The sequence below is a fragment of the Sorex fumeus genome, unplaced genomic scaffold (assembly GCF_029834395.1).
Source record: "Sorex fumeus unplaced genomic scaffold, SorFum_2.1 ptg000122l, whole genome shotgun sequence".
Classification (NCBI taxonomy): Eukaryota; Metazoa; Chordata; class Mammalia; order Eulipotyphla; family Soricidae; genus Sorex; species Sorex fumeus.
In genome coordinates this window covers 30,382,758-30,410,623 of record NW_026606179.1, presented here as the reverse complement: position 1 = coordinate 30,410,623, position 27,866 = coordinate 30,382,758, and the positions used below count along the sequence as shown (strand labels likewise).

The 27,866-nt window shown below is 40.1% G+C and overlaps 1 protein-coding gene across 2 annotated transcripts in view; it reads left to right on the top strand.

The window, feature by feature from the left end:
* SIAH1 (siah E3 ubiquitin protein ligase 1) overlaps positions 1 to 20,919 on the top strand; it is a 33,553-nt gene extending 12,634 nt beyond the window's left edge. For both annotated transcript variants that reach the window (XM_056135904.1, XM_056135905.1), the window contains exon 2: positions 19,488 to 20,919. In XM_056135904.1, the coding sequence (XP_055991879.1) occupies positions 19,490 to 20,338 (849 nt within the window). In that variant the 5' untranslated portion in view covers positions 19,488 to 19,489 and the 3' untranslated portion in view covers positions 20,339 to 20,919. The remainder of the gene's footprint in view (positions 1 to 19,487) is intronic.
* Positions 20,920 to 27,866: the final 6,947 nt, after the last annotated feature.

The window sequence follows — 27,866 nt, the reverse complement described above, 5'->3', positions numbered from 1 at the left end:
TCTTAGCTTCTCATTTGACATGCTTGGGAATTAATGAAACATGGACTATTCATATGGTACTGGGGAGAGAGGGAGTTTGTAATAAGAGGCTGTGGGTACCTTTGTAAGTTTATGGAAAAACTCATCCTTGTAAGTCCAGTAGCACTGGAGATTCATGAGGCAGAGAACTGTGAGAGAAATTGGGGAAATGATTTGATGATGTTGGAGCCACATACCACCAGACTGTTTTAAGATTTGCCCTGAACTACTTTCCTAACCTTGCTACTTCTGCCACCTATTGGACCAAGTGGTGTAACAATTGACCATTATAATATGCTGTATCATTTCCTGGGCTCACACCCTTGGCACATGAATGTATCTCAGGGGCAGTTATTACTATCCTGTATAGGAAGCAGTGGCAGCAACCAGCCAAATCCAACGAATCAAGAGCAGCTGAAGTTCAGGGTGTTGTTCCAGGTGCCATTTCTGTTCATAACAAGTTATGAATAATCCAGCCACTTAATCTTTTTAAAAATTTCCCTTATAGATATCATTCTTTTTGAGGCATTTAAAGAAAAACAATTCAACTTGATTTCTCGGCAAGGGTGGGACACAATATACATTAAAATAGTACCACACTGCATTGTCATATTGTTGTTCATCGATTTGCTGAAGTGGGCACCAGAAACGTCTCCATTGTGAGACTTGTTACTGGTTTTGGCATATTGAATGCGCCACGGGTAGCTTGCCAGGCTCTGCGGTGTGGATGGGATACTTTCGGTAGCTTGCCGGGCTCTCTGAGAGGGACGAGGAATTGAACCCAGATTAATTCATTTTTCTTACAAAGTCTGGGGTTGGTTGTTTTGGGGCCACACCTGGCGGTGCTCAGGCCTTACTCAGATTCTGCACTCAGGATTCATCCTGGTGGTGCTTGGAGAAACATAGGGGTGCCAGGGATCAAACTACAGCTGACTGCATGCAATGCAAATACCCTACCTATTGTAATTTTGCTCCAACCCCACCAAAGTATGGTTTTTTTTTTTGGGTCACACCCGGGGATGCACAGGGGTTACTCCTGGCTCTGCACTCAGGAATTACCCCAGGCGGTGCTCAGGGACCATATGGGATGCTGGGACTCGCACTCGGGTTGGCCGCATGCAAGGAAAACGCCCTACCTGCTGTGCTATTGCTCCAGCCCCAACCAAAATATGTTTCATGAAACATGAGATCTACAGAAATTTCATCATCTCCACATGATCATTCATAATCTGATAATGAAAACTCATTCTTATAGACATTATAGTGTAGTTTCTAGTGTGTTTTTCGTGTATTTTAAAATTGAGCTTTCTGACTTAAATACTTGAGATAATTTCACAGTAAGTGATTATCATGTCTGTAACTGTACCTTGCATTTAATTTCAAATGAAGGGCCGGAGCAAATAGTATAGTGGGTAGAGCATTTGCCTTGCGCATTGCCAACCTGGGTTCGAACCCTGACATCTCATATGGTCCCCCAAGCAGCGTCAGGAGTAACCACTACCAAGTGTAGAGCCAGAGTGTAGAGCCTGAGCATCGCAGGATATGACGCCCTCAGCACCCCCCCCCCCAAAAAAAAGCTAAATTTCTTTCAAATTAAGTCTGAGGGACTTACTGGCAATATGGCTCAGCCATAGAGGCTCTAGGTTGTATTCCCCAGTGTGAGGTGTGAGCATATGTAGGTGTACACACACAGAGAGTAGGGGAGAGGAGAGAGAGAGAGAGAGAGAACTAAATGATGTTTGTGGTTCTAGGTCTTTGTATCCTGACATTTGTGATATTTTTACATACTACTTTGTTTTCTGTGACTTCTTAGTTCTAAACTTGACCTCCCCTTGTCCTTTCAGTAATTCCTCACATATTTTTAAAACAAATTCAGCATTTCAGATTTCTGTGTTGTTATATTGAACCAGGCATAAAGATAGCTTTGATAGGCATTTATCTCAACTTAGTTTTGTTTTGGGACCAAACCCAGCAGTGCTCAGGGCTTATTCCTGACTATACTCATGGGACTTCTATGTGGTGCTGCAAACCAGTCTTGGGTCTTCGTGTGCAAAAACCCTACCCACTGTACTATCTTTCTTGCCCCTCAGCTATTTTAAAGTATAAAAAAAAATTGTAGTTTTATATTCTGTGATGTGTATTTTTCTTCACCCATTTAAGCAATTTAATTTTTATATTAGTGGGATGAATCCATCTTATTTTATTTTAAAACAGTATTTTGTGTGGCTGTAATTTAAATACTCAAGATATAGGGTAACACCCCCTCCCTCCCCCCACCCATTGCTATTATAAACAAGGTTGTTGTTTGTATACACAGCAAACGCAAGAGCTGCATGGCTTAATACAGTAGTCATCTTTGCTTAGGTATAAATTGGAGGTAGTTCTTGGTGGAAAAACTGCTTGTTCTAAGAGAATACACACACTTAAAATTTGTTGAAATAGGCCAGAGTAAGTACGACAGGTAGGGTACTGCCTTGCTTGTGGCTGACCTGGAGTTGACAACCTATATGTCCCTTGAGCCCACCAGGAGTGATTCGTGACTACAGAACCAGGAGTAAGCCCTAAGCACTGCCTGGTGTGACCCAAAAACAACAACAAAATTCTGTTAAAACATGCTTCCAAGTCCTATTAGAAGCTTTCATAGTGGATATTACCAACGGTTAGGAGAGGCTTTTTCTCACATGGGTTTATGTTTTGTATTTCTTTTTAATATTTGTTATATATACTGTTGTTTTCTATTTTTATTGGGAGGGAGAGAGAAGACACACAGGGAGAGGGAGGACTAGAGAAGCTGACCCTTTGCTTTCATTCTTCTCAAACAGGAAGATACTGTCCTGACTAACCCCTTGCATCCCTGACAGACTGAGCCTGCAGGTCCCAGGGAGCTTGGGATTTGGATCCAGGATGGTTCAGTTGGTTTCAGAATGTTTATTAAAATTTTAAAATTTTACTTATTTTTGGGTTTGGGGGCCTCATCTCATGATGCTTTATTCTAGGCAGGAATTCAAACTGAGGTTGGCAAAATGAAAGGCAAGCATCTTAACCCCTCTATTATCTTTCTGGTTCCTCAGTCCTGAATTTCATTGCGCACAATTTTTTCTTAACCGATCTGTATGCTCCCTATTAAATATTTTTAATTGCTCGAGCCAAATAATGTATTTGCAAAATATTAAAAAAGGAACCAAAATGGTTTTTGTTAAATCGAACTTCACTTGAATACATTTATTTGGAATTTTCTAGAGCTTTATAAACTAAAGCATATAAGTATTTAAAAATGATAATAAAAGTTTAGTATGATGCCAGAAATGTTAGTGTCATTGTTCTAATAGGATTACCTAAAAATTTTATCATTACTCTTAAATATTTTAGCATCTTAACCATTTATTTATGTGCACGTGTTCACCCCTCTGTCGCATTTACATATACAGATATTTGTGTTTATGGAAAATACGTCTTTTAGCTCACATGAGACAGAAATACTGATCATATCATCCTAATGGTGAAGTAGATTATGTCCACATTTAGTCTTCACCAAACAATCAAACAGCAGTCATTGTGAAAGAAAATAACACTGCTGTTTTCTCATATAACAGAATACAGGGGCTGAAGCTGAAGCAGTCCCTGGAACACAAGATCAGCTTGCTAAACTCCTAATGTTTAGGGGCTATATGCCAAAAGTTGTTCTGGATGTCCTTTAGAGGCTATTACTTTTACTTCTTTAAGCTTGTTTTTGTATTTGCTTACCTTCCTAGTCTTACATACATATTACTTGCAGGTTTCAGGATTTTATATTTTGTTGGTTGAGTTCCTGTTGTTGATTGAAATACTCTTTCTATAATCATTACAAGTGCATACCCGTCCCATTCCCATTCCGGCTAATGTAGTAATATTGTTTTGTGTATTATTTTGACCATAAGTTATAGTAGTACCATGTAGCAAATTGTACTCCTCCCACCCCTTAGTATTGGTATTCATTTGTACAGCTAGTGTTGTTCCACTTTTGTTATTTATCTAGTTATAACACCACTGCCAGACCCTCAACACCTACCCCAAGAATCTGAGTAATGATGTATCCTTAACACATAAACAGAGCCTGACACTTAACCTCTGAACTTCAGAGGTTCCCAGACTTGGCATATTATCCCCTTTCAGAAAAAATTACTTGTACTCCCTCACCAACACCTCCACCCCCTCTGAAATCTGAATTATTTAAGAGAACAGCTTTATGCTTCATGATTTTGTGTGAGCTACTGCTTTGTCACTAACTCACACTACATCATTCATTGCTCATTGATTGTTTTGGGGAAAAACTTATCTAAATGCCTCACAGTGTCTTTTTCCCCTTGTGTACCTTGTTATTTTATCTTCATTGATCCCTTTTTCTTCTGATTGTCATGTTAGTGTAGGCAATGTTCTGTTTTCTTGGTTCATTCATATTGAAGAACTTTTCCTTTTCCTAAGAATACATCAAGATAAAATGTTTATTGTTTTTTTGGGAGTAGAGAGGCTGGATCAGTGCTTGGGTTCTGTGTTCAGGGCACTCCTGGTATTATTCAGTGCTGGGGATCTACTCAGATCTGCTGCATGCAGAGCAAGCACTTTAGCCAGCACAGCGGGTAGGGCGTTTGCTTTGCACGCACTCGAGCCGGGTTTGATTCGGGTTTGATTCCTCCGTCCCAGAGAGCCCAGCAAACTACTGAGAGTATCCCGCCCAAAAGGCAGAGCCTGGCAAGCTCCCTGTGGCGTATTTGATATGCCAAAAAACGGTAACAAGAAGTCTCTCAATGGCGAAGTTACTGGTGCTCGCTGGAGCAAACTGATGAACAACAGGAGGACAGTGCTAGAGTGCAGTGCTACTGTCTGTCTGGCCCCAAAGTAATGTTTTTAAGTCTTTAATCACTGTTCTATTTACAGCTTTTAGGGGATAAATTTGTTGAACACAGAATTCTGGAATTGGTGATCTATTTTTTAAGCATTGCTTATTTGCCTCTTGCTTTGAATATTCTCAGAAGTTGAAAGCTGTCTTTTTAATTTACTTACTCATCTAGTAAGAATTTCTTGATACTTGACTGTTCCAAAACCGTTATTACTATTGAGGGTCACGCTCTGTTTATGTGTTTAGGATACATCATTACTCAGATTCTTGGGGTAGGTGTGGAGGGTCTGGCAGTGGTGTTTTAACAACAAAAATAGTAAAATTGTCCTGCTGGAAGATAATACAATTAGAGGAAAAATAGAATGGTGAGAAGCAGAAGAGGAAAAGAGGTAGATTGGGTAATGATTATAGGAATGTGTGTGGAAGGTCACTGGGTGCAGAGTGCTGGGTCACCTTTAAATAGAGGGACCAGGAAAAGCCTCTTTGAGAAGGTACCATATACAGATGAGGGGAAAGTGAATTAGTCATGTGGATATTCAGGATTAAATTACTCTAAGGCAAAGGTTCAACCTAGCATTATGGAACAAGGAGGCTAGTGCAGCTGGTGAGGGAGGGAAAGAAGTGGATGATGACGTCTAAGAGTAATAGACATCATCTATAATGTAGATCTATAACTCGCCATATTATAAAGCATTACAGACTATACAACTACATATGTTGTATAAGTGTGTCTATACATTATAGATGGTATTTATAGCGCATTATAGACTACTGCAGGATTTGACTATTTCCTGCATAAGAATTGCCAGCGGGGACATCATTGAGCAGAGTAATGACACTATCTGGTACTAAATTTAACTGAAGGGCCCAGAGTTTGATAGTTTGAGGTATGTGCTTTGTATATAGTGCTGCTGGGAATGACCTCGGCATAGTGAGCCAGAGTAGCCCCTGAGCACTATGCAGTGTGGTCCCCAAACTGAAAACTTAAAAACTGGGTTATTCTTATTGCTGCGCTCAGCATATATTTTGATGCGTGGGTGAGAGGAGAGGAAGAAGGCAAGGGAGATTTGTTAGGTTGATACTGCAGTACAGCAATTCAGGCCAAGTGATAATGATGGCCTGGACTTGGGCCCTATCTGCTGCCTTTTTTTTTTTTTCAAAGGCTCAGTGATTTAAATTGTGGTTAATAATGGTTTCGTAGACCCTAACTTCTTAAACTGGGGTTCATGGCTCAAAATAGTCATGCTCTTATATCTGAATGTGAGGGTTCCAAAAATAGTGGCAACAGTAGAGAATTTCTGAACATATAATAACCAAACATTAATCAAAATCAAATGTGTAATGAATCTAAAGTGTTTTCTTGCTCATGGTGCATTTCTTAGGTGGAAATGGGCTATGAAAAATTTTAAGAAACCCTGTTCTCTGGGGTTGGGGTGAGACTACCGAATGTTGGCTGTGACCCTGATTATCAGAATCCCATGTCACTTGAGCACTATAACTATCTCTAGGGCAATGCCTGATGTTTCCCTAAAACAAGCAAACAGACAAGCCCTGGTTTAACTGAAGAGTGGTTCAAGAGTGGTTCAACTTCTTTTTTAATTTTATTTCTGGAGGCCACACCCAGTACAAGTACTCCCAGATTGGTATGGTATGGCATACTAAGATACGCTCCTGATGGAACCATGCAATGCCAAGAATTAAATGTGGAGTCTCTGCATTCAAAATATCACACAGTTAACATTTTTACCAGGTCTAGGATTCTCTACCCTCCTCCCCTCCCCCCCCGCCCCTTATCTATGTCAGCCGTGGTTGTTTCTGTTCTTTTTGATGTGTGCCAGTCTCACATTGGTATGAGGTAATATTTCATTGCTGATATGATTCTTGTTTTCCTGATGTGATGAAGAACACTTTCTCATGTACCTGTTGGCTGTGTGTCTTTGAGGAAATTGTCTTTTCAGCTCTTCTGCCCCCTCCCCACCATTTTTTTTGACCACACCTAGCTATGCTCTTTTAAATCTACCATTACAGGGATGGGAGAGTTAGTACAGCGGGTAGGCACTTGCCTTGTACACAGCCCACCAGGGTTTGATCCTCTACAGCCCATATGGTCAGTCCCCTGAGCACTACCAGTATTCCTGAATGCAGAGGCAGGAGTAATCCCTGATCATCGCCAGATATCACCCCAAAATCAAACAAAGCTACTATCACTTTTGAGGGGGACGGAGTCTATCTAGCAGTGCACAGGAATCCAGTGTCCAGTCCTAGAGATACTACGGTTATCTATGTGGGCTTGATGGGCCTTGTGGTGTTAGGGATCAAATTTGCATCTGCATGTGCAAGGCAAGCACTTAACCACTGTACTGTCATTCCAGCCCCCTTTTTTCCTGTTTGTGATAGGGTCCTTTTTTTTTCCATTTTTTTGGGGGGGGGCTAAGTATTACAAATGTTTTATATGTTTTGGATATTAATTCTTTGTTGGGCTGGAGCAATAGCACAGTGGTAGGGCGTTTGCCTTGCACGCAGCCAATATGGCTGACCCGAGTTCTATTCCTCCGCCCCTCTCGGAGAGCCTGGCAAGCTACTGAGAGTATCTCGCCCGCACGGCAGAGCCTGGCAAGCTCCCCATGACGTATTTGATATGCCAAACACAGTAACAACAAAGTCTCCAATGGAGATGTTACTGGGCCCGCTTGAGCAAATCGATGAACAGCGGGAGGACTGTGACCGTGAATGTGAATTCTTTGTCAGATGAGTTATGTGCAAGTATTTTCTCCCAGTCTGTAGGGTGTCTTTATTCTAGTCTTTGTATTTTTGTAGTGCAGGAGTTGCTTGATTTGATGTGATCTCAGGTGTTTATTTTTGTTTTGTTCGCTTGGCCATTGGCATTGTGTTTCTGAAAAATGTCTGATTCAGTGTTCTAAAGAGTTCAGCCTGTTTTTCTCAACGCATTAATTCAGGTCTCATACTGAGTTTTAATCTGTAATTTTTCATAACTGGCCATGCTCAGGGACTATTCCTGGCTCTATTCTCAAGAATGATTCTTGGTGGTGTTAAGGGGGACCCAATATGGTACCAGGGATGTGAACTGAAGTTGGCCACACAAAAAAAGGTACTTTACCTCCTGTTCTAGCTCACTGCCCCCTGTAATGGTTTTTAAAATGACTAAAAATGTAATGGTGGGCTGGGAAGTAGAATGATTCAAAGTGCTGGAGCATGTGTTTTTCATGCAGTAGGCTTTGAGTTCTTGTCTCTAGCACGCTGGTACCTGAGTGTCACTTGTCTTCATCCTCTCCACCATCAAGCCCACAGAGATAGCCGTAGTATCTGTAGGAGTGGACCCTGGATTCTTCTGCATTGCTAGACAGACTCCGTCCCCCTCAAAGGTGATAGTAGCTTTTCTGTTTGTTTCATTTTTGGGTGATACGTGACGATGATCAGGGATTACTCCTGCCTCTGCTTTCAGTAACACTGGTGGTGCTCAGGAAACCAACCATTTGGGCTCTCCAGGATCAAACCCTGGTGGGTTGTGTACAAGGCAAGTACCTGCCTGCTGTACTAACTCTCCCACCCCTGTAATGGTAGATTTAAAAGAAACATTTTTAAAATGATATTTTTGGGGGAGTGGATGGGGATGGGGGACTTTTTAGGCCATACCCGCCTGTGCTCAGGGCTCTTCTCAGGGATCCCTTCTCGCAGTAATCTCAGAATCATGTGTGGCCCTGAGGATTTGAACCAGAATCTATGGAAAGCACTACCTCTTTTGCCCTTTAGAATTAACTGATAATAGTAACTATCATTTACATCAACCCACATAAGAACTACTGGGTTCTGTTTTTTTTTTTTTTCTTTTTGGGTCACACCCCACACCCAGCGATGCTCATGGGTTATTACTGGCTCTGCACTCAGGAATTACTCCTGGCGGTGCTTGGGGGGCCATATGAGATGCCGGGGATCGAACCCAGGTCGACTGTGATAGGCAAACAAACGCCCTACCTGCTATGCTATCGCTCCGGCCCCTGGGTTCTGTTTTCTGGTGAGGTGGTGCTACAACCTGTGGAGCTCAGGAGTTACTCCTCTTAGTTCTCATACAAGGGACAGGCTGCCAGGAATTGAACTGGGCTTGGCCGCATGCAATGCAAGTGCCTTAACCCCTGTGCTGCTCTGGCTTCTATTTTTTGGGAGGGGGTAAGCACCCCTGCAGTGCTCAAGGCTTACTCCTGGCAGCACCGGGAGGGGGCGGGGCAATCGTAACATTGTGTGTGTGTCCTGTCCTGTGTCCATCTTCCCCTCCTCCCCACTAGTCTCCCCCCAGGTGGGAGGGCTGCTCTCTCTCTCAAAAAAAAAAAAAATTGTTGACTTTGGCTTTTAGATAAAGTGATCTCTGGCTGTGGATCATTCTGGTTTTTTTTGTTTGTTGGTTGTTTTTTGGGCCACCTCAGCTGGTTCTGGACTCAAGAATTACTACTGGCAGTATTTATGGGATTATATGGGATGTCTGATTGAACCTGGTGTCCTATCCACTGTATTATCTCTTCAACCACTCTACATCATTCTTTATGTTCAGTGTTTAGGTAAGTCTTTCTCTGTTTTTTGATCTCTCTCAACTGTATTAGCTATCCCTCTTGTGGTGGGAGGAAAAAGGAAAAGATAGTTTAATTCAGGTTTCATTTAATTTTGAATCTTACTAGGTTTAAATTTAGGAAATATTAATGTTTCAAATTGGACTTGAAAATATCTAGAGTATATCTGTTTAAAAAATGATCTAGAAATTTATGTTCCTTTTAGATTATAACTTGACCTAAATTGTATCACGCTTAGCAAATTAGTTCGTAGTATCATTTTTCTCTTTTTCCATTTTTTCTGCTTCCCGCTTTCCTCTGTTGTTAATATTGTTGCTGTAACCAGAACTCACATATCTGTGAGAGTGATAGTTGTATGTTTGTTTAGCTGTTGTGCTCACCAAGTGTCACACATCCGGTTACAGTGCTTTCATGTTTGGACCATGGGGCTCACCAGCCAAAGAAAGTTAGTTGTGGTATTTATGTACTTGTTAAGTGGGGGTAGAGGAGTTCACACATTATAGTTAGGGCAAACATGTTCTGGTGCTAGTGTTCACACATGCTCAGTAGGGGCTGTTCCTCCTGACTGTGGTGTTTGTACTTTTCCCCTTCCTTACAGTTGCAGTGTTTGCACACACCTGGCTACTGTGTGACCAGAAATTGCTTGCAGTAGCTCATCACAGACAGTTGCCAGGTTAAACAGCACAGATTCGAGGATTGTTTTCAAAACATGTGATAGTACTGAAAATTTGAACTGGTAACTATAGGCTTGCAAGACAGGCATTCTAAACCACTGAGTGATTTCTCTGAGTTCTCAGTAATCATTTTTCTTTTCTGAAAATGAGAGGGTTAGTTTAGTTCTTCAAGTCTGAAATATCTGATGTTTACTTTGCCTAGAATTCCCTTTGCTGCCCATAGGTCTTCACTGATTAGATAGCTGAAACTTATATTTTTAATTCTGTGATCTGAAACATTTCATTTTGAAATGCTTTGTTTCCCCCCAAAAAATGTTTCTCCAAACAAAAGTCATGCATTAGAACTCCATTCTCCTAGAACATAGTGCAAAACAGATTGGGGATTATGAGGGGAGAAAAATGATTATGGTAAGATTCAGGATCGTTAATGCATAAAAAATACATGACAAAGAATGCATGGAAAAATTAGAGAATATTGTAAAGACCACAGTAACCTTGTGTTTGTTCTGATGAAGAGTCCTAAAAAGCTCTGTTAGGGTGGGAAGGGTTGAAAAGGTTACTTGCAAAGGAATAGGAATAAATGCCATTAGAGTTTTTATCGATGTCATTAAATGTCAGATGACAGTAGAATTTATGTTCTACTGGTAAATTGTGACTAGAATTCTAGGTTTGCAATTTTTTCAAGAATTTATGTTCTACTGGTAAATTGTGACTAGAATTCTAGGTTTGTGCAATTTTTTCAAGAACTTATAATTTCTCTCTCTCTCCCCCCCTTCCTCCCTCCTTCCCTCTCCACCCTCTCCCTTCCCCCTCCCCCTCCCCCTCCTGGGCCCTCCCCCTCCCCCTCCTGGGCCCTCCCTCTCCCTCTCTCTTCCTTTTTCTCTCTCCCTCCCCACTTCCCACCCTCTTGAATTTTTTGGCCATACCTGGAAGTGCTCAGGGATCACTCTTGGCAGGGTTCAGGGTAACATGGAGTTCTGGGGATTGAACCTACATTTGCCGTGTGTAAAGCAAGCACCCTACCCTCTGTATTATCACTTTGGTCCAGCAGATGTAATCTCTTACATTTTTTATTTGAGGGAAGAGCACTTGAGCCACACTTGATAGTGCTCAGGGTTTGCTCAATACTCTGTGCCCAAGGGCTGGCTCAATACTCTGTGCTCAGGGATTACTCCTGGTAGTGCATAGGGGACCAGATGTGTCAGTCTCAGCTGGGAATTGACCCTATGCAGGTTCTTGCTTTAACTCTTGTACTATCTCTCCTTCCCACTTAAATATTTTTAAAACTTTGAGATACTGTGGTGATAACAAAACAAAACAAATATCTACCCATAGTAAGAATCCAAAAGGGGTGTGTGGAAGATGTGGTATATGACTTATGATAAAAGTTGTGAGAAATAACCAGCTAGCGTAACTGTAGGTTTATTTAAGTGATTATTTTGATCAGGGTTTGAAGTTTGTTTAGTCTTTATTTTGACATGTCAGAAAGGGAAAGACTATTAGCATGTTGAAGGATTACTTTTCATTCTTTATTGCTAATAAAAATTAAAGTGCAGAGTAATTGCTAGTATAAAAGAGTTAGGATACAGAACTGTGATGTCTAGTAGAGTTAATTGTGGTGACAAAAGACATGGTTTGTATTCCTCTCAACAAAGTAAGTTTAATTATTTGTTAAGTTTAACTGTTCTCTAGTTTTAGAGAACTAATTGTAAAGCTTGGAGTACAGTATTAGGTTAATGTAAGAATATTCCTCTGTTGACATTTAAGAAAGGCACTGTGGGTTTGGTGGGAGATAAATGATGACTTTATGCACAGGTTAGTAATTGTATCCTTGGTCCTACCTGCACATCCAGCTAATAGTCATGAGAAACTCTTCCTTGATTGGATGCTTAGAGAGGCATCCCTTCAAAGCTCTGGCATTATCTTCTCCCCACCATCCCCTTCCCAGATAAGAGGAGGGCTTTGTTTTCCCTGTTCTGCCTTGGGGAGAGTATCTCTACTGCCTAGTTTTGAATCCTCCCTCACCTTAGCAAGAGCTTTATTACATTGCTTCATTTCTTGGGGTTGTGAACTCTGCATTCACTATATTGTAATTACTGTCATTTAAAAAATAAGAGGATCCAAGCAAAAACTCTTCAGGCTTTAAAATGCTGGCTTCTCTTTCCCCAGTTCTGCTGTTTTCTTATAATCCCCCTCCCCCCCTTTTTAAAAATTTTGGGTCATTTCCAGTGATGGGTGAGGCTCACTCCTGGCTCTGTGCTGAGGTATCATTCTGATGATGCTCAGGGGATCCTATGTTGATGTCAGGGATTGAACTGCATCTAATTGCAGCAAGGCAAGGGCCTTAATCCTATACTAGCTCTCGGGTTCCTTGTAGGAGGTTTTTATTATTTGTATAATTATTTGTATATAGCGAAGACTTAGTTTTTACATTGTAATTTGTAATGATCATAGTTCAGTCATCTTAAATCTATTTATGTGGAATTGTTTATCCTTTTATAAATTAGGTTTCAGTCATCTTAAATCTATTTATGTGGAATTATTAGTTTATCCTTTTATAAATTAGGTAACTTCTCTGGGTGAGTTTTGGAATAGAAGGGGGATCAATCCCAGATCAGGTCCTGCCTGTTACCACTTATTCATGAACTTTACCACTGACCCACACCCCTTGCCCAAGATCATTTTTGTTACTTATTTTTGATTTAACATTTTTCTTTCTTTTTTTTTTCTCTCAGCAGGAGTTACTAAGAGGATTCCTGTCTCTATATAGCTAAGGAAATATGTGACCTAAGTCTCAGGTTTCCTTCAGAGGCTTTCATTGTTTTTAATGGGAATAAATTGGGCCATTTCTGCAATTTCTCACTTCCATTTGTCCATGAATTTTGAATAGATGAACTCTTGGACTTCCAAGATCTGAACTTTGGTAATTTAGGCTAGTACAGATCTATTCTTTTTATCTTTTTATTATTTACAAACACTGATTTACAAAGCTGTTCATAATACAGTTGTTCCAGGCATTCAGTGTTCTAATACATTTGTTTGGGGCATTCAGTGTTCCAACAGTCTCATCACCAGTGAACTAACTTCCACCATGTCCCCATTCCCCATTTTCCCAGTACCCCTCTCCCCCATGCTGGCACAAAATAATTTATATTGTTTGTTACAGCTAAATGGCTAATGTAATGATAAAAATGCTACAGTAAAAGAAAATTTGAAAATTGTTATATCTCATCATGGGGTCATTAAATATTTGTCAGGGTTTACTAACCTTTTTGTTCATTGTGCCAACTGTCTCAGTTTTGTTTATTGAGCTTAGTTGGCTTTTTGGTTAATTCTCCATCTAATTTGGTATGTTCCTACTGTTACGTATTATGAGATATGGAGGTGTCATGTGGCCATATACACCTGCGCTCTAGCATCTCCAGGATCTATAGAACTGGGCAGAGTTTACATGGCAGTGACTGTGGGTTGTGGCTGCTAGAGCTTCAGAAAGCAGGGGCTGGAGCCTGCCTCCATCCAAGAAGACCCCAGAATTCTCAGCCTGAAAACAGGTGTGCTTGAAATTTTTATTGGTTTGGTATCTTGGCAGGGAAGCAGTGGAGTTGGGATAATGGCATGGCGGCAGCTGTGGGGTGTGATGCAGCTGACCGGGCTTCAGCAGGGAGGGGACTTAGTGCCCCAGAGTTTTCGGGTAGGAGACTGGTGTACCCATAAATTTTAGCAGCTTGGAATGCATCTCTTCCCAGACTTAGTTATGAATCTGTGGAGTTCACATGATTGTGGACATGGGATGTGGTTGTGGCTGTCTGGACTTCTGGAAGTATGGAGGTGTGGAAGGTTGCCTACCCTGACTCAGAAGACCCCCAGAATTCTCAGCTTGAAAATTGGATGTACCTAGAATTTTTGTTCGTTTTTTTTTTTTTAATTAAGTCCTTAAAGCTGTGCTGCTAGCAGAGGGCAATGCAGTTATATTTTAGTTGTCTTCACAGCTGGATGCATTGTGGCAGGAAATTTGCTTGTGGTGCTGCTGATCAGGGACAACAGAGCTGCCAGGATTGCTTTTGTTATATGTAGTGACAATAGGAATTTGAACTTGTGACCATGTGCAAGGCGGGCATTCTGAGATAGTGCACTATTTCTTCAAGTCCAAATTTAAGTTTTGGAATATGTATCATTATAATATAAATAACACATACCTGAGATCCCTCCAAATAACTTGACCCCAGAAATTACCTTCTTTGAAACAACAAGTAGAGTGTTGCATCACTGAGTATGAATGAATGGGGATGGGAATTGTTCACTTTAGGGATTGCTGATTTAGACAAAGTTGTGGGGAATGGGGGGAAAAAAAATCCCAGTTATAAAGTGAGTAAATGAGGAAGACTGAATTAAACCCAGTCATTTTATATGACTCCTGGGTCACTCCTGGAAGTACTTTGGGAGGAACCAGATGTGGTTCTGAGGATTTGAACTAGGGCTGACCATAACAAGGCATGCCCCTTAACCCTGTGACATATCTTGCTGAGAAGTTTATCAATAGGTAAATGGTTTTTAGATTTTACCACACGATTCTATTCCAAGGTTCTTGGGAAGTTTGTTAAAAAACAGTTTTTCTTTTGAGGAGCCAGAGGCCTTGTTTTTATACATTTGGGTTCCATCCTGATTTATTTTGTTTTAGAACTTTTATACCTATTCAGAATATAAGTCATATATAATGGTATGTGTGTGTATACGTAGCACTGTAGCACTGTCCTCCCGTTGTTCATCGATTTGCTCGAACGGGCACCAGTAACGTCTCCATTGTGAGACTTGTTACTGTTTTTCACATATCGAATACGTCACAGGTAGCTCACTAGGCTTTGCCTATATATAGGTTTATATATATATAAAATATATTTTTATATATATAAAATATATTTATATAATATATATAAAAGAGGTTTATCTACAGAAGTGCTTATATTAAATTACCTTTCTTTCTGCTGTTGTTTTGTGTAGCCTAATATTAAACTGAGGTTGTGGTTATTGAATATATTATAATTGGGTGGAGAAGTGGTTAGAGTTAAAATTCTCCACTTAAAGTGGATAATTTACAAATTACTGCAAAAGGTCCACTCCCCGACTCCCAGTTCTTGATTGCCTTTTAAAGTCTGCCCTTAGCCTGATGCTCAGCGTGATGTAATAACAGGTTAAACTTCTGAACACTCTAGCTGTCACATGCATTTCTGACACTGATGCATAGGACTGACTGTCGAGACAAGGGTAATGCTCGTTTAAAAATAAAGCAAGCTAATCTGTTTAATGAGACCATTTAAAATGGCTTTCCCAGAGCAGGAAGAGAATGTAATCTCATTTTGCAGGAGTTTAATTTGGTTATGTGTGTTTACTTACTCTCACTGCAATCATTTCAAAGGGAAAGGGGGAGGATTCAGAGTGGTGTGGTCAGGGGTGGAATGAAGGAGTTAGATTTGAGGACATAGGATAGCAGGTAGATATTGAATGAACCCTGTAAATCAAGGCAGCTGCTGCTGGTGGTAGTGGGTAGATGGTGGGTATAGGGTTGTATAATGTAGCGGAGAGGATTGTTTAACCATATATTTCCTTTGTACTGCAACAAAGTAATATAAAATTGCTAGTATCTAACCATTTATGCCTGCAGAACTGGCATGGTGCAACAAGAACTTAAACTGGTGGAAATGCAAATGCTGAAGCTTTTAGAGGAGGGGGATGTTGACTGGTTTTGCTGTGGGGGTTCTTCAGTTCCCACTTAGTCAGTCATCTCAGCCATTACCCTGCAAAGAGTCCTTTTCACTGTGGCTTTAGTCCTTTTCAGTGAGGCTTTCTAGCTTTACCCTGCACCAACTCCTGGCACTGAGCTGGCACCACCTCCAGCTGCCTTGCAACCTTTACAGCACCATTCTCCTATTGAGCCTGCTAGAGATAAGCCTGTGAATCTGAGGAAGACAAACTTAAGTGTTCCAGTCCACACAGGCAGGAAACTTAGACTTCTGTTTTTAGATATGCAGACAAATTTGAGGAACCAGAAGGTTTAGTGGGTGGGCTCCTCTGGGGATGGACCAGGTTGTGTATTATCTTTCTGCCTTGGAACTTGTACTTCTGAGGGGTGACTGGGAGGCATGGAACATCTTGAAAAAGTAACTCTGGGCATGCTTAGAGATAAAAAAAAAAGTGTTCAGAGGAGGTCTCTGTTACAGATTACTTTTGCTTCTTGGTTGAAGGCTCTAAGCTTCTTCTCATGACTGGGAAGTCTTCCCCACCTCGTTGGTACTATTGAGAGGGCATCTTGCAACCTGTTTACCAGCAGACAAGTATACGGTATAGACATTGAGACTGTATTGCTTAAACTGTGAAATGGTAAAGTTGCTTAACCGGAGAAATCTGAATGGATCAGAGAATGACTTACTAGCATTGTTGTTTCTTTTGATCTGTACTTTTCAATTTAAAATCAAATTTCAGACAACATCATGACTTCTGCCAGAAACTTTTGAGAGCTTGGTCTATGCTGTAGGACAGCTGTATCATTGGAATTTCTTTTCTATTTGGAGATGGAGTGGGGTTCTCTATCTCTGGAATTTACCTGTTAATACCTCCATTCACAAGAAGGAAATTCATTTTTTTCTCTTGTTTTTTCCCATTTTTAACGAATTAAAAAATTTATATTTATTGTAACTCCATGATTTATCAAATCGTTCACAGTACAGTTGTTTCAGGCATTAAATGTTCCAACCCCAATCCCACCACCAATATTACCTTCCCACCACCCCAGCCTTGCAGGCACTATCAAAGGTAAATGGAATTATCAAATCTTAGATCAAGGAGTCAATTGTGGTCATTATTGAATCTTATAATGATGTTATAAAGTCATTATTTGAGGCTTTACTGTGCTGGTTAGTGCTAGCTAGCCTTCTGTGTTATTGTTACTGTGTCATTGAGCGGTGGTCTTCTATGCAACTTTCTCATTGGATCTGTTGTGATCCTACCAGGCTGACAGTGCTCTGAAAATTTGAGGTAATGAGGAGCTATGGAGCGGAAACGATTTGGTGACTTGGCAGTGTGATGAGATTCAGTTGGGGATCTGGATCATTTCTAAAATGGAGGGTGTTGGCTAAGGCTGTGGGCTGCTGTGGTTTCAGGCACAAAGGGCAGTCTGTCTGTCCCCATTCTGAGAAGGTCCCAGGGTTCTCAGCCCAGACCAGTTTACCAGGAAAAATCTGCGCTATCATGTTCTCTTGGAGCTGTGACTCTGGGCAGTTTCTCTTTGGGCAAGATGTGAATGGAGTTTTATATGAACTGTTTTGCTTGGGCACAGTGTTGAGTATTTTTGTTAAATACAAACTTTAGTTTGCCTCCTAGTTTGATTAGTTGTTTGAATTTTTTAATTTGGCTGTGATAATGCTGAGTGAAAATTGGGGCCATGTGACAGCTTCTCTGTCTACTACCAAAAGAAACCTGGTACAAACTCAGCTATGCAGGATCCAAGTATCAAAATTTTCAGAAAGTTTTTGGAACACCATCCCGGAATATTCATTCAAGAGTGCTTAGGAGCCACACTAGGTCATGTTTAGAAAGTGTTCTTGGCTTTGTGCTCAGGAGTGATCCTTGGTACAATATTCAGGGAGCCATGGAGTGACAGGGATTGAACTAGGGTTAGCTGCATTGGAAGGCACATGTATTAATCCCTGTACTGTCTCTTGCTATGGATTTATAGATTTGAAAGACAGTGGTGACTTGTGCCCAAGGAACCACTATGCACTTGTGGTCTTGTGTTGATCATTTAGTTAGCTGAGCAGCATAACACACCATGAAATAGTATAGACAGGGCTAATTCCCACCCCACCCCCCCTTTTTTTTAACGTGTCCTAAAATGCAGCGATAACCATAAGGCACAAAGGATCTCTTGGGGGAGATTGGGCTACTGCAGGTGATTTAGAAACTAAAGATGATAAATTGGTTCATACTGCCCTAATATTCTTCTTATGAATCACATTGATAATTTCTTGCAGCTGTCTCTTGAATAGTGTTTAATACTATGCTGATGAATGTCTTAGGGCTGGAGCGATAGCACAGCGATAGGGCGTCTGCCTTGCACGCAGCCAGCATGGCCGACCCGAGTTCGATTCCTCCGCCCCTCTCGGAGAGCCCGGCAAGCTACCGAGAGTATCTCGCCCGCACGGCAGAGCCTGGAAAGCTACTCGTGATGTATTCAACATGCCAAACAGTAACAAGTCTCACAATGGAGACGTTACTGGGCCCGCTCGAGCAAATCGATGAACAACGGGAGGACTGTGATACTGTGACGGTGATGAATGTCTTAGTAGTGCTGGTAGACCCTATGTACAGGAAAAATTTTTTACCTCCAATCTTCAGTTTTCAGGTGTGTTTGTGTTGTTTTGTCTCTACTCTTTATTTTGTCCTGACTCTTTTCCTATTTGCATATTAAATTTAACTTATGTTGTGGAATGAAAGTAGAAAGAATGACTTTTTAAAAATAATCAGACTGAAAGTTTACATGTGAGGATGTTTTTCAATTTGTACTCTTTCTTTTGAGGGTGGAGGTGGAGAATTTATCAGTAAGAAACAAGATTTACATAATTGATTTTAATATTCTGGGGAAAGACTTGATGGAATCAGGTTTTATTCATTCCCCTTTTAACCCCCCTCACCCCTCCAAAAAAAAAAACACCACCACTGGAGTGTAGGTATTGTGAATAATCAAGGTTAATACTTTAAAGCATCTATAGCTAGTTACCCTTTGGAGCAACTGTAAATCTAGCAACAGTTGACTCAGAATGGAAAAATGGAGATCAAATCTATTTCAATTTTTGTTTCTGGGCCTTACCTGTGGTGCTCAGGGGTTACTCCTGACCTTGCACTCAGAAGTCACTCCTGGCAGTGCTTTTGGGGGACCATATGAGATGCTGGTGATGGAACCTGCGTTATTTGCATGCAAAGCAAAATACCCTATCATACACTGTATTCTCCGGCCCCTAGTTTAAGCTCTTTATTCAGTATTTGTTGCTTACAGTCCTGTATTTGTTTCAGCATTTACTCCATCTAGTCTATCCAAGTACTATTCCTAATGCTATAAAGAAAGGGAACTCAAATGTGTTTTGAAACATTTTGAAAAGAGATTTCACTTATTGTAACTACTCTTCCTAATATTGAATATGAATATTCATATAATTTATATTTGCCTTTGTATCTTCATCAATTTTCAAAGTAAATTTTGTATGAAAGTTATTACTAGCATACAAAATTATAAAACAGTTGTACTTATTTTTCTCTTGCCTCCTTTCACTTTTTTTTTTTTAATTACAGAAATGAGCCGTCAAACTGCAACAGCATTACCTACTGGAACGTCTAAGTGTACACCATCCCAGAGGGTGCCTGCTCTGACTGGCACAACTGCATCCAACAATGACTTGGCGAGTCTTTTTGAGTGTCCAGTCTGCTTTGACTATGTGTTACCACCCATTCTTCAGTGTCAGAGTGGCCATCTTGTTTGTAGCAACTGTCGCCCAAAGCTCACATGTTGTCCAACTTGCCGGGGCCCGTTGGGATCCATTCGCAACTTGGCTATGGAGAAAGTGGCCAATTCAGTACTTTTCCCTTGTAAATATGCCTCCTCTGGATGTGAAATAACTCTGCCACACACAGAAAAAGCAGACCATGAAGAGCTCTGTGAGTTTAGGCCTTATTCCTGTCCGTGCCCTGGTGCTTCCTGTAAATGGCAAGGCTCTTTGGATGCTGTAATGCCCCATCTGATGCATCAGCATAAGTCCATTACAACCCTACAGGGAGAGGATATAGTTTTCCTTGCTACAGACATTAATCTTCCTGGTGCTGTTGACTGGGTGATGATGCAGTCCTGTTTTGGCTTTCACTTCATGTTAGTTTTGGAGAAACAGGAAAAATATGATGGTCACCAGCAGTTTTTTGCAATTGTACAGCTGATAGGAACACGCAAGCAAGCTGAAAATTTTGCTTATCGACTTGAGCTCAATGGTCATAGGCGGCGATTGACTTGGGAAGCGACTCCTCGATCTATTCATGAGGGAATTGCAACAGCCATTATGAATAGCGACTGCCTAGTCTTTGATACCAGCATTGCACAGCTTTTTGCAGAAAACGGCAATTTAGGCATCAATGTAACTATTTCCATGTGTTGAAATGGCAATCATTTTCTGGCCAATGTTTAAAACTGTTGCATTCAGTTTCACAGAGGCACCCATCTGCCTGCCAACCTGAAACTTTTGGTAGGTAGAAACTAGACACACAAAGTAAATAAGAGAAAAAGGCTGTTAAATACAGGAAACAGTTGCATGTAGTAACACTAATATATTTAAAAATAAGTCAACAGTAAACCACTGAAAAAAAATATATATATACACCCAAGATGGGCATCTTTTGTATTAAGAGAGGAAGCATTGTAAAATAATTCTGAATTTGTGTTTGTTGTAGATTGAGTGTAATGTTGAAAATATTGGGGTTTTTGTTTTGTTTTTGCGTGAGTGTGTGTGTGCCTGCGTGTGTGCATTTGTGTGTGTGCAGGTGTGGGTGTGTGTATGAGTGTGTGCATGTGCACACACTTCCCTTTAACTGACAAGCCATGTTGAGTGGTCTTGGACCATTGCTTTTCCCCTTTGTGAGTCAATACATAGTGCTGCTGTGTGTATTTTTTTTGTGTGTTTTTGCTAATTTTTATTAATTCTAGTTTTTCATTTAATAAAGTTGACTTTCTTTTCTGTAATTCAGTTTTTTCCTTTTTTTTGTACCTTTTTAAAGTTAGTGTCTTTTTGATAATGCATAATTGTTCATGGCAAACTTTATACACGTTTTCGTACATATTTTCTTCCCATTAATCAGTTCAATAGGAATATTATAAATTCAGCTATTTTATGAAGATACACATTCCATAAAGGAAAGGTAATATGGGAAGAATTACCAGACACTCAAAGCAACAATAAGATTGTCTTTCTGTTTTTTCCCTCCAGTTCAGATACGCTTTCAAACTTACTCTTTGAAAATTTAGGGAATACTATTAAAAAAATAGTCAGGTATTCCAACTCCCAGTATCTTGGGTAAATCACATGTTTCAAATTTGTTCTTGTATTAATTAAAAATAAGGCATCATCTTACACAGTGTTTGTAATTAAAAGCAAATCATTTGTTATAAAAAAGGCAGTTTGCAAAAAATGTTTTTGGTCTTTTATAATTCTCATTAAAAGAATATCTGGCAAATAAAAATACTCTTATGTGTGTGCTTTAGCTCAAAGTGTGATTAAAATACAAATTAATATTTATGTTTAATCTGTATAGTAGAAACAATGTAATTAGTTTTGTAGTGTAGCAAAGTTGTATGCCAAAGTATAGCAAAAGAATGGGCAGTGCTTGTTTGGACTCTTACTGGATAGTTTTGCTTCCTCTTCACATTTTGCTTCATACAGCTTTTAAGATACTTAGTTCAAATGCTGATCAATCACTGTTTTCCTCTAAGAAAAATAAGTTTACTATTTCATAGCCCAGTGGTTATGAGTATGGATATTGTAGCAGACTTCTAAGAACCTATGTGACAGTCAAGCTCTGGAACCCATTTATCAGCTGTGTGATCTTGAGATAAAGTTCCCTAATGTGTAAAATAGGGTTAATTACAAAAACATTTGCTTTTCAAATGTTTGTGATTAGCTACTTGGGATATAGGAGAATGTTCATCCGAATATGCTTTGCTCCTAAGTTCCCAATAGATGTTAGCTGCTATTAGTAGTCCTTTAACTACTACCATTAGTTTAGTAGCTATCCTGAGACACACAGCAAGATTCTGATTTGTGAAAGATACTTTGTGTGTTTTTATGGGTACTCTTAAACCTACAACATCATTTATCCTTATTGTGGACTTCCCCTTTATTTCACTACCAGTTCTGGATACCAGAACTGACTCACCATTTTCAGAATCTCCTGCAGCAGCATAATTGTTTGAATTGGTTAGTGCTTAACCATTTTTGTGATGAAAGGGAAAAAAGGTCATCCACAAAAATGAGTCCAGGTCTGTTGCTATTAGCATGTCAAAAATATTTTTCTCCTTTATGAGTATTTTGCACTGTACATTTCATTTTGTTTTTATTTTTGTTTAGGGGTCACATTTGGTGGTGGTCCTAGCTCTATGTTATGGGATCACTCCTTGTGGTGCTTGATGGGACCATTTGCTGTATCAATGATTGAACCAGGGTTAACCACATGAAAAGGCAACCAACTGCCTTACCTATCTCTTCAGCTCCATTTTGTGCTTTTCAAGTGTTTGTGATTATAAAGTTTGTAATGTGCTCAGTATGTAGGCCTTGGATGCTAGAAAACAGGTTATACAGTGGAGATCTGTGATCTAATCCATTCAAAGATGATAGAAATAATCCAAAAATACTTTCTCTTGCCCTGTACATTTGTTTTGAAATCATAATACTGGATTATATAATTATACAACTTTCTCATATCTCCACACAACACAGTCATTTCAAGTGTTCAATAATCACTAATCTTGAGGGAAAAATGCCATGTTGGATAATTTTATAGTGAGGATTGATTAGCAGGTTTCTTTTGTTTGATATTTATTTTGCCTAAGGAATTAGGAGAGGGGCTGTTTACATACAACAGTTTCATATACTTGGAATTTTTCCTTGGATTATATTCTTGAAATATTTTCCCCTAACTTTAAACACTATAGTTTACAAAGTTGTTCATAATAAAGTTGTTTTAGGCTTTCAGTGTTCAGTTCAACATCAGTGTGACTTTCCACTGTCTTCAGTTTCTCACCCATCCAATTATATTGCTTGTTACATAAAATGGCACATGAAATTATCAAAAAAATGGATCAGTAAAAGAAAATTTGTGAAAATTTTATCTTTCACAGGGGTATTAAAATCATCGAGGATTTATTTAGCTGTTTGTTGCTATTTGAGCTTTTTTGTTACTGTTTTCACTTGCTTCTATGTTACTTTCCCAACTTCTTTGCTGTGCTCTTACTGGGCTGTCAAATTGTGAAATTTGGAGTTGTATCTGGCCAGATGCTCCAGGAACTTTGACTTGGTGTCTCTTGGAATTAGTAGCGATGCTGGGCCTTTTATATGAAAGTTACTGGGGCTTCTGGAAGTGTTGAGGGTATTGTGAGAAGGCTTTCTTCTGCCACTCTGAGAAGGCTTTGGAGTTTTCAGCCCAAAAACCAGTGTACCTGGGAATTTCATCACCTTGGCATCTCTTCTGAGGTTAGTCCTCTTGAAAAAAATTTTTTTAATGTTTGATATTGTACTATTTTCTGGAGTTTTGTCAGACGCTTCAGTAGCTGTGTAAAGATTTTCCGTTTCATTGTAACCTCATGTTTGTTAGTTTATATAAACCAAGGTAGTAAAGTTTATGATGGGTAAAGGTTGACATTTAAATGTATTCTTTGTCATCTTCATATTTGTGCTACAGGAAGGTTGCTCCATGTAGCCATATTTCTTGTTGAAATGAGGTCTTCCAAATGTTCATTTGAAACGAGAATATTTTAACAAAAAATAATTTTGTTAAAATTAATATTCTAGGGGCTGGAGCGATGGCACAGCGGGTAGGGCGTTTGCCTTACATGGAACTGACCCGGGTTCGATTCCCAGCATCCCATATGGTCTCCTGAGCACCGCCAGGAGTAATTCCTGAGTGCAGAGTCAGGAGTGTCCCCTGTGCATTGCTGGGTGTGACCCAAAAAGCTAACAAAACAAAATTAAAAAAAAAATTAATACTCTATATCAATGTACCTGTCCTTTTGGTGTCTTGTTTTCTTTCAGTGTACTTTTCATGTTTTTAAGCTGAATTTTTCCTGTTCAGTCATGTTTAGTGTTACTGTTGTTTGACTTTTATTCTGTGACTTTTTAAGGCTCATGTTTCTGCAGCTTTGAAACTTAACACTAGTGCTGATTCATTACAACATTAACTAGCCCTCTCCTCCCAATTAATTTACTTTCAGGAATATTCTGCAACAGTTCAACTAATGATAGAATTGTATTTCATTCCAATTCCTGGGTGGAATAATTTAGTTAAGTTTAACTTAAAAAAATTAAGGTATGTTTACTATCGATTATGCATTTATGTAATCTTAACTAGTCATTTAAATGCTGGTGTCAGAATCACTCGCTGTATTTGTATATAGATAATCCAAACAAAGCCCTGAAGTTCTCTGCCTCTTATGTTTCACAGTGAGGGACCACCAGAAGGGTACAGCCGAGTAAAAATTTAAAAGTGCCTCAAATGGACAGAATTAAAAAAGCCTTTGTAAAAATAGCATATATGGGGTACTAATCTCTAGGCCTCACCTCCAGACTTAAGTGTAATTTGAGTTAACAGACAAAATCCAGTCTGGATTTTGTATAGCACTTTAAAAAAGTTAAAAGTAATAGCCCTTGTTGATTTGCGTTGTTCTAATGCAAATCAGAACAATGAAATTCTTCATCATCATCAGTCTATCATCAAAATACTGCTGGCAAGGATGCAGAAAATGGGAACCTTCATATATTGCTAGTAAGAATGTTAAATGGTGCAGTTATTATGAAAAAGTTTGGTTTTTACAAAAACTATATAACTTCATAGTTGATTCGACAATTCTGCTTATATGTATACACCAAAGAGCTGAAAAGTAAGGGCTGGAGTGTATGCTCCTGTTTTTGCAGAACTATTGTTGCCAAGAGACGGCGCAGAGTAGTGAAAGGTTGCATGTGTGTACAGTAAAGGCTTTTTGTTTACTTTTGATAATGTGGGAGTGGGAATTAAGCCCAGGGCCTTAGTTCTATAAGGTATGTATTGCACTACCTAGACTACCTAATGGTTTTAATTTTAAGTTTGCTATTGTGGGGGCTGTGTTTTGGGGCTATTCCAATGATAATGATAGGGGCTGAGATCAAATCCTCAGATACAAGGCCTGAAATACTTGAGTACACACCATCTTTTGGGGGTGTGTGTGGTGGCGGGACATTTGGGCCACACCGGGGGCCGCTGAGAGTTTACTCCTTCCTGGCTCTGCACTCAGGAATTCCTCCTGGCCGTGTTTGGGGGACCATATGGAATGCTGGGCATTGAATCAAGATTGGCTCTGCAAGGCAAGTGCCCCCCCCCCCCCCCCCGCTTTTTTTTAGTGCCAGAGGGTCAGAACCTAGATTCTCACACATACAAGACTGAGCTACAACCCTGGTGTGTAGACAGAATCTTTAGTCATTAAGAAATTAACCCTAATATTGCTGTAAAATGGAAAGAGACTTTAAGTGAAATCAGACACAAAATGAGAAACTTAACATAAGGTACTTGGGAAAAGCATATTTGTAGAGGCAAAATAGTCAAGCTTGCCTTACATTTTGGGTAAGCAAATGGAAGAAATGCAAGGTGGATCCAATAGTTAGTACTGTATAGTCTAGGTGTGGTGGCGCTACTGTTCAGGTTCCTTGTAAGCATATTTTATTCTGACAGTTGCATAATGAAATTGCTTAAGGACATTTTTTGTTTTGCATTTGGGTCACACCCTGCAGTTCTCACTGGCTGTGTGCTCAGGGGTTGCTCTGGCCTGGTGCATGCAAGGCAAAAACCTTCATCTTTTTACTATCTCCTGTGCCCCTAGAGATGCATTTCTCAGAATGTATCCCTCTCCAAAAGCGACATAATATTTTATTGGTAGAATAAAGGCCAATCTACATGATCATCTCAGTAGATGCTGAGTATTTAGCAAAATATAATAACCCTTTTCACTATAAACATACTTGAAAAACTGGGAATAGATGCCCTGCCGAGAAGTATGGAAAACAACCATCTCGCACCTGTTGGTGAAAGTCTGAAGGCTCTCCCCCTTAATATCAGGAACAGAACAAAAAGCACATCATCCTTACCACTTTCACTGGGAACACAAAGTGGGAAATGACTGTTCAAGGGAGTAGAAAACATTTTAGTTTATGAGAATAAAACTTTTGGTACAATGGAGATGGCCACACAACCTTGTGAATGCAGTACCCCTAGTTAATTAAGTGGCAAATTTTGTTATTTTTGCCACAATAATAGAACAGGTTAATAAAAGCTTGTACTCAAGCCAACACTCAGTAGACTATGACAGACATGTTTTCTTAGTTTATTAGGATGTTTAAAACAAGGGCTCTACTGCTGCTCAGAAGAACAGAGTTGCATCCTTGGGGTAGGTAGAATTCAAAAGTACTCTGCTCTCACTGCTGGGTGAAGTAAGTTTGACAACTTAGTTGTGGATTAGCTCCCTCTGGTTGCTGAAAATGTATTAACAGTTTTTTCCCTTCTACTCTGCAAGAAGACAGAACAGAAATGGCACTGTTGTGATAGCGATGATAGTCTTACAGCAGCAGGTAAGGTTCTTGGTTTGCCTGTGACAGACCCTGGTTTGACCCCCAGCACCTCTTATGGTCCCTTGAACCCACCAGGAATAAGACCTGAGCACAGCCAGTTGTGACCTGACAAAAGTTAATGCAATGCCAAATACCTTGATGCTCCACTGGCCGTAATGAGCCCCACTCTGGACTTAACCTCCCATTATACATTAGACTTTTACCAGCAGGACTAAGCACAATATTCTGGGTAATTTGAAGATCCTATTGCAGACACTATTCTCATCCAAGAAATTCCAAAGTATTACTGAAAGAACTAATTAGAAATTGTTAAATGCTTTGCTGCATTTTAATATTAAAGTACTTGGTACAGATACAGAGTTAGAGTTAGGGAATAGAAGAATCCGACCACTGCTCCCCAGAGCCTGGACTGAGTCACAGAGGAGAAGCTCGAGGATCTGAGGAAAGGCACAGGCAAACAAGGAACAGACGGGGTGGTGGCAGGAGTCAGAGGTGGGTATGCCACCCCTGGATGGGTGGCAGCCTTCCTCTGGGGGCTGCTGTATTTTTGAGATGGATGGGATTGTGCTAACATGCCATGCTATTTTGAGGGCTCTGTGCTCAGAGTCCTAGATAAGGGTCTGAAATCCTGTATTTCATTATAGAATACTTCTGTTTTCCACAAGAATAACATTCGGTTGTATTCCAGCAGTGTGTAGTGGACCATGTGGTGCCGGGACGTGAGGTTCCAGCTCTTGAGGCATCTCCCAGGCATTCCCTGCTTTTAGGGGTTGCAGGATTCAATCTGCTAGGTTTATATCGGGGCTTCTTAAACTACTAGTGAACCCTTTTTTCCCAAGGAATTTTTATTTGACCCTGGGTCCAAAAGTATCTAAAGTACGTATACAAGTGAAACATTTACTGATAAGTCATAAAAATTCTGTTAAAAAATTAGATACATGACTCATGGTATCATAACCCAGTTTGAGAAACTAAGGTCTGTACTTAATGATTAACTATGCACTGGAGTAACTTGGAAGGCTTTTAAAGAGGTTTGTGGTTTCCCAATCCGGAGTTTGAATCAGAAGGTCTATTAATAGAGGCCTGAGAACATACATTTTTGGGAGGGTAGGCTGGGGGTATACATGGCAATGCTCAGGGATCACTCCTGGTGGTGGTCAGGGAACCATTTGAAGTGCTGGAGATTAAACCCAGGTCAGTCTTGGCAAAATAAACGCCCTACCCGCTGTACTGTCCCCCTGAGAACTTCTAATAAGTTTTCAGGTAGGATAGATGCTTCTGTTCTGGGAACCATGCTGAGGAGAACATGCTGAGAACCACACCG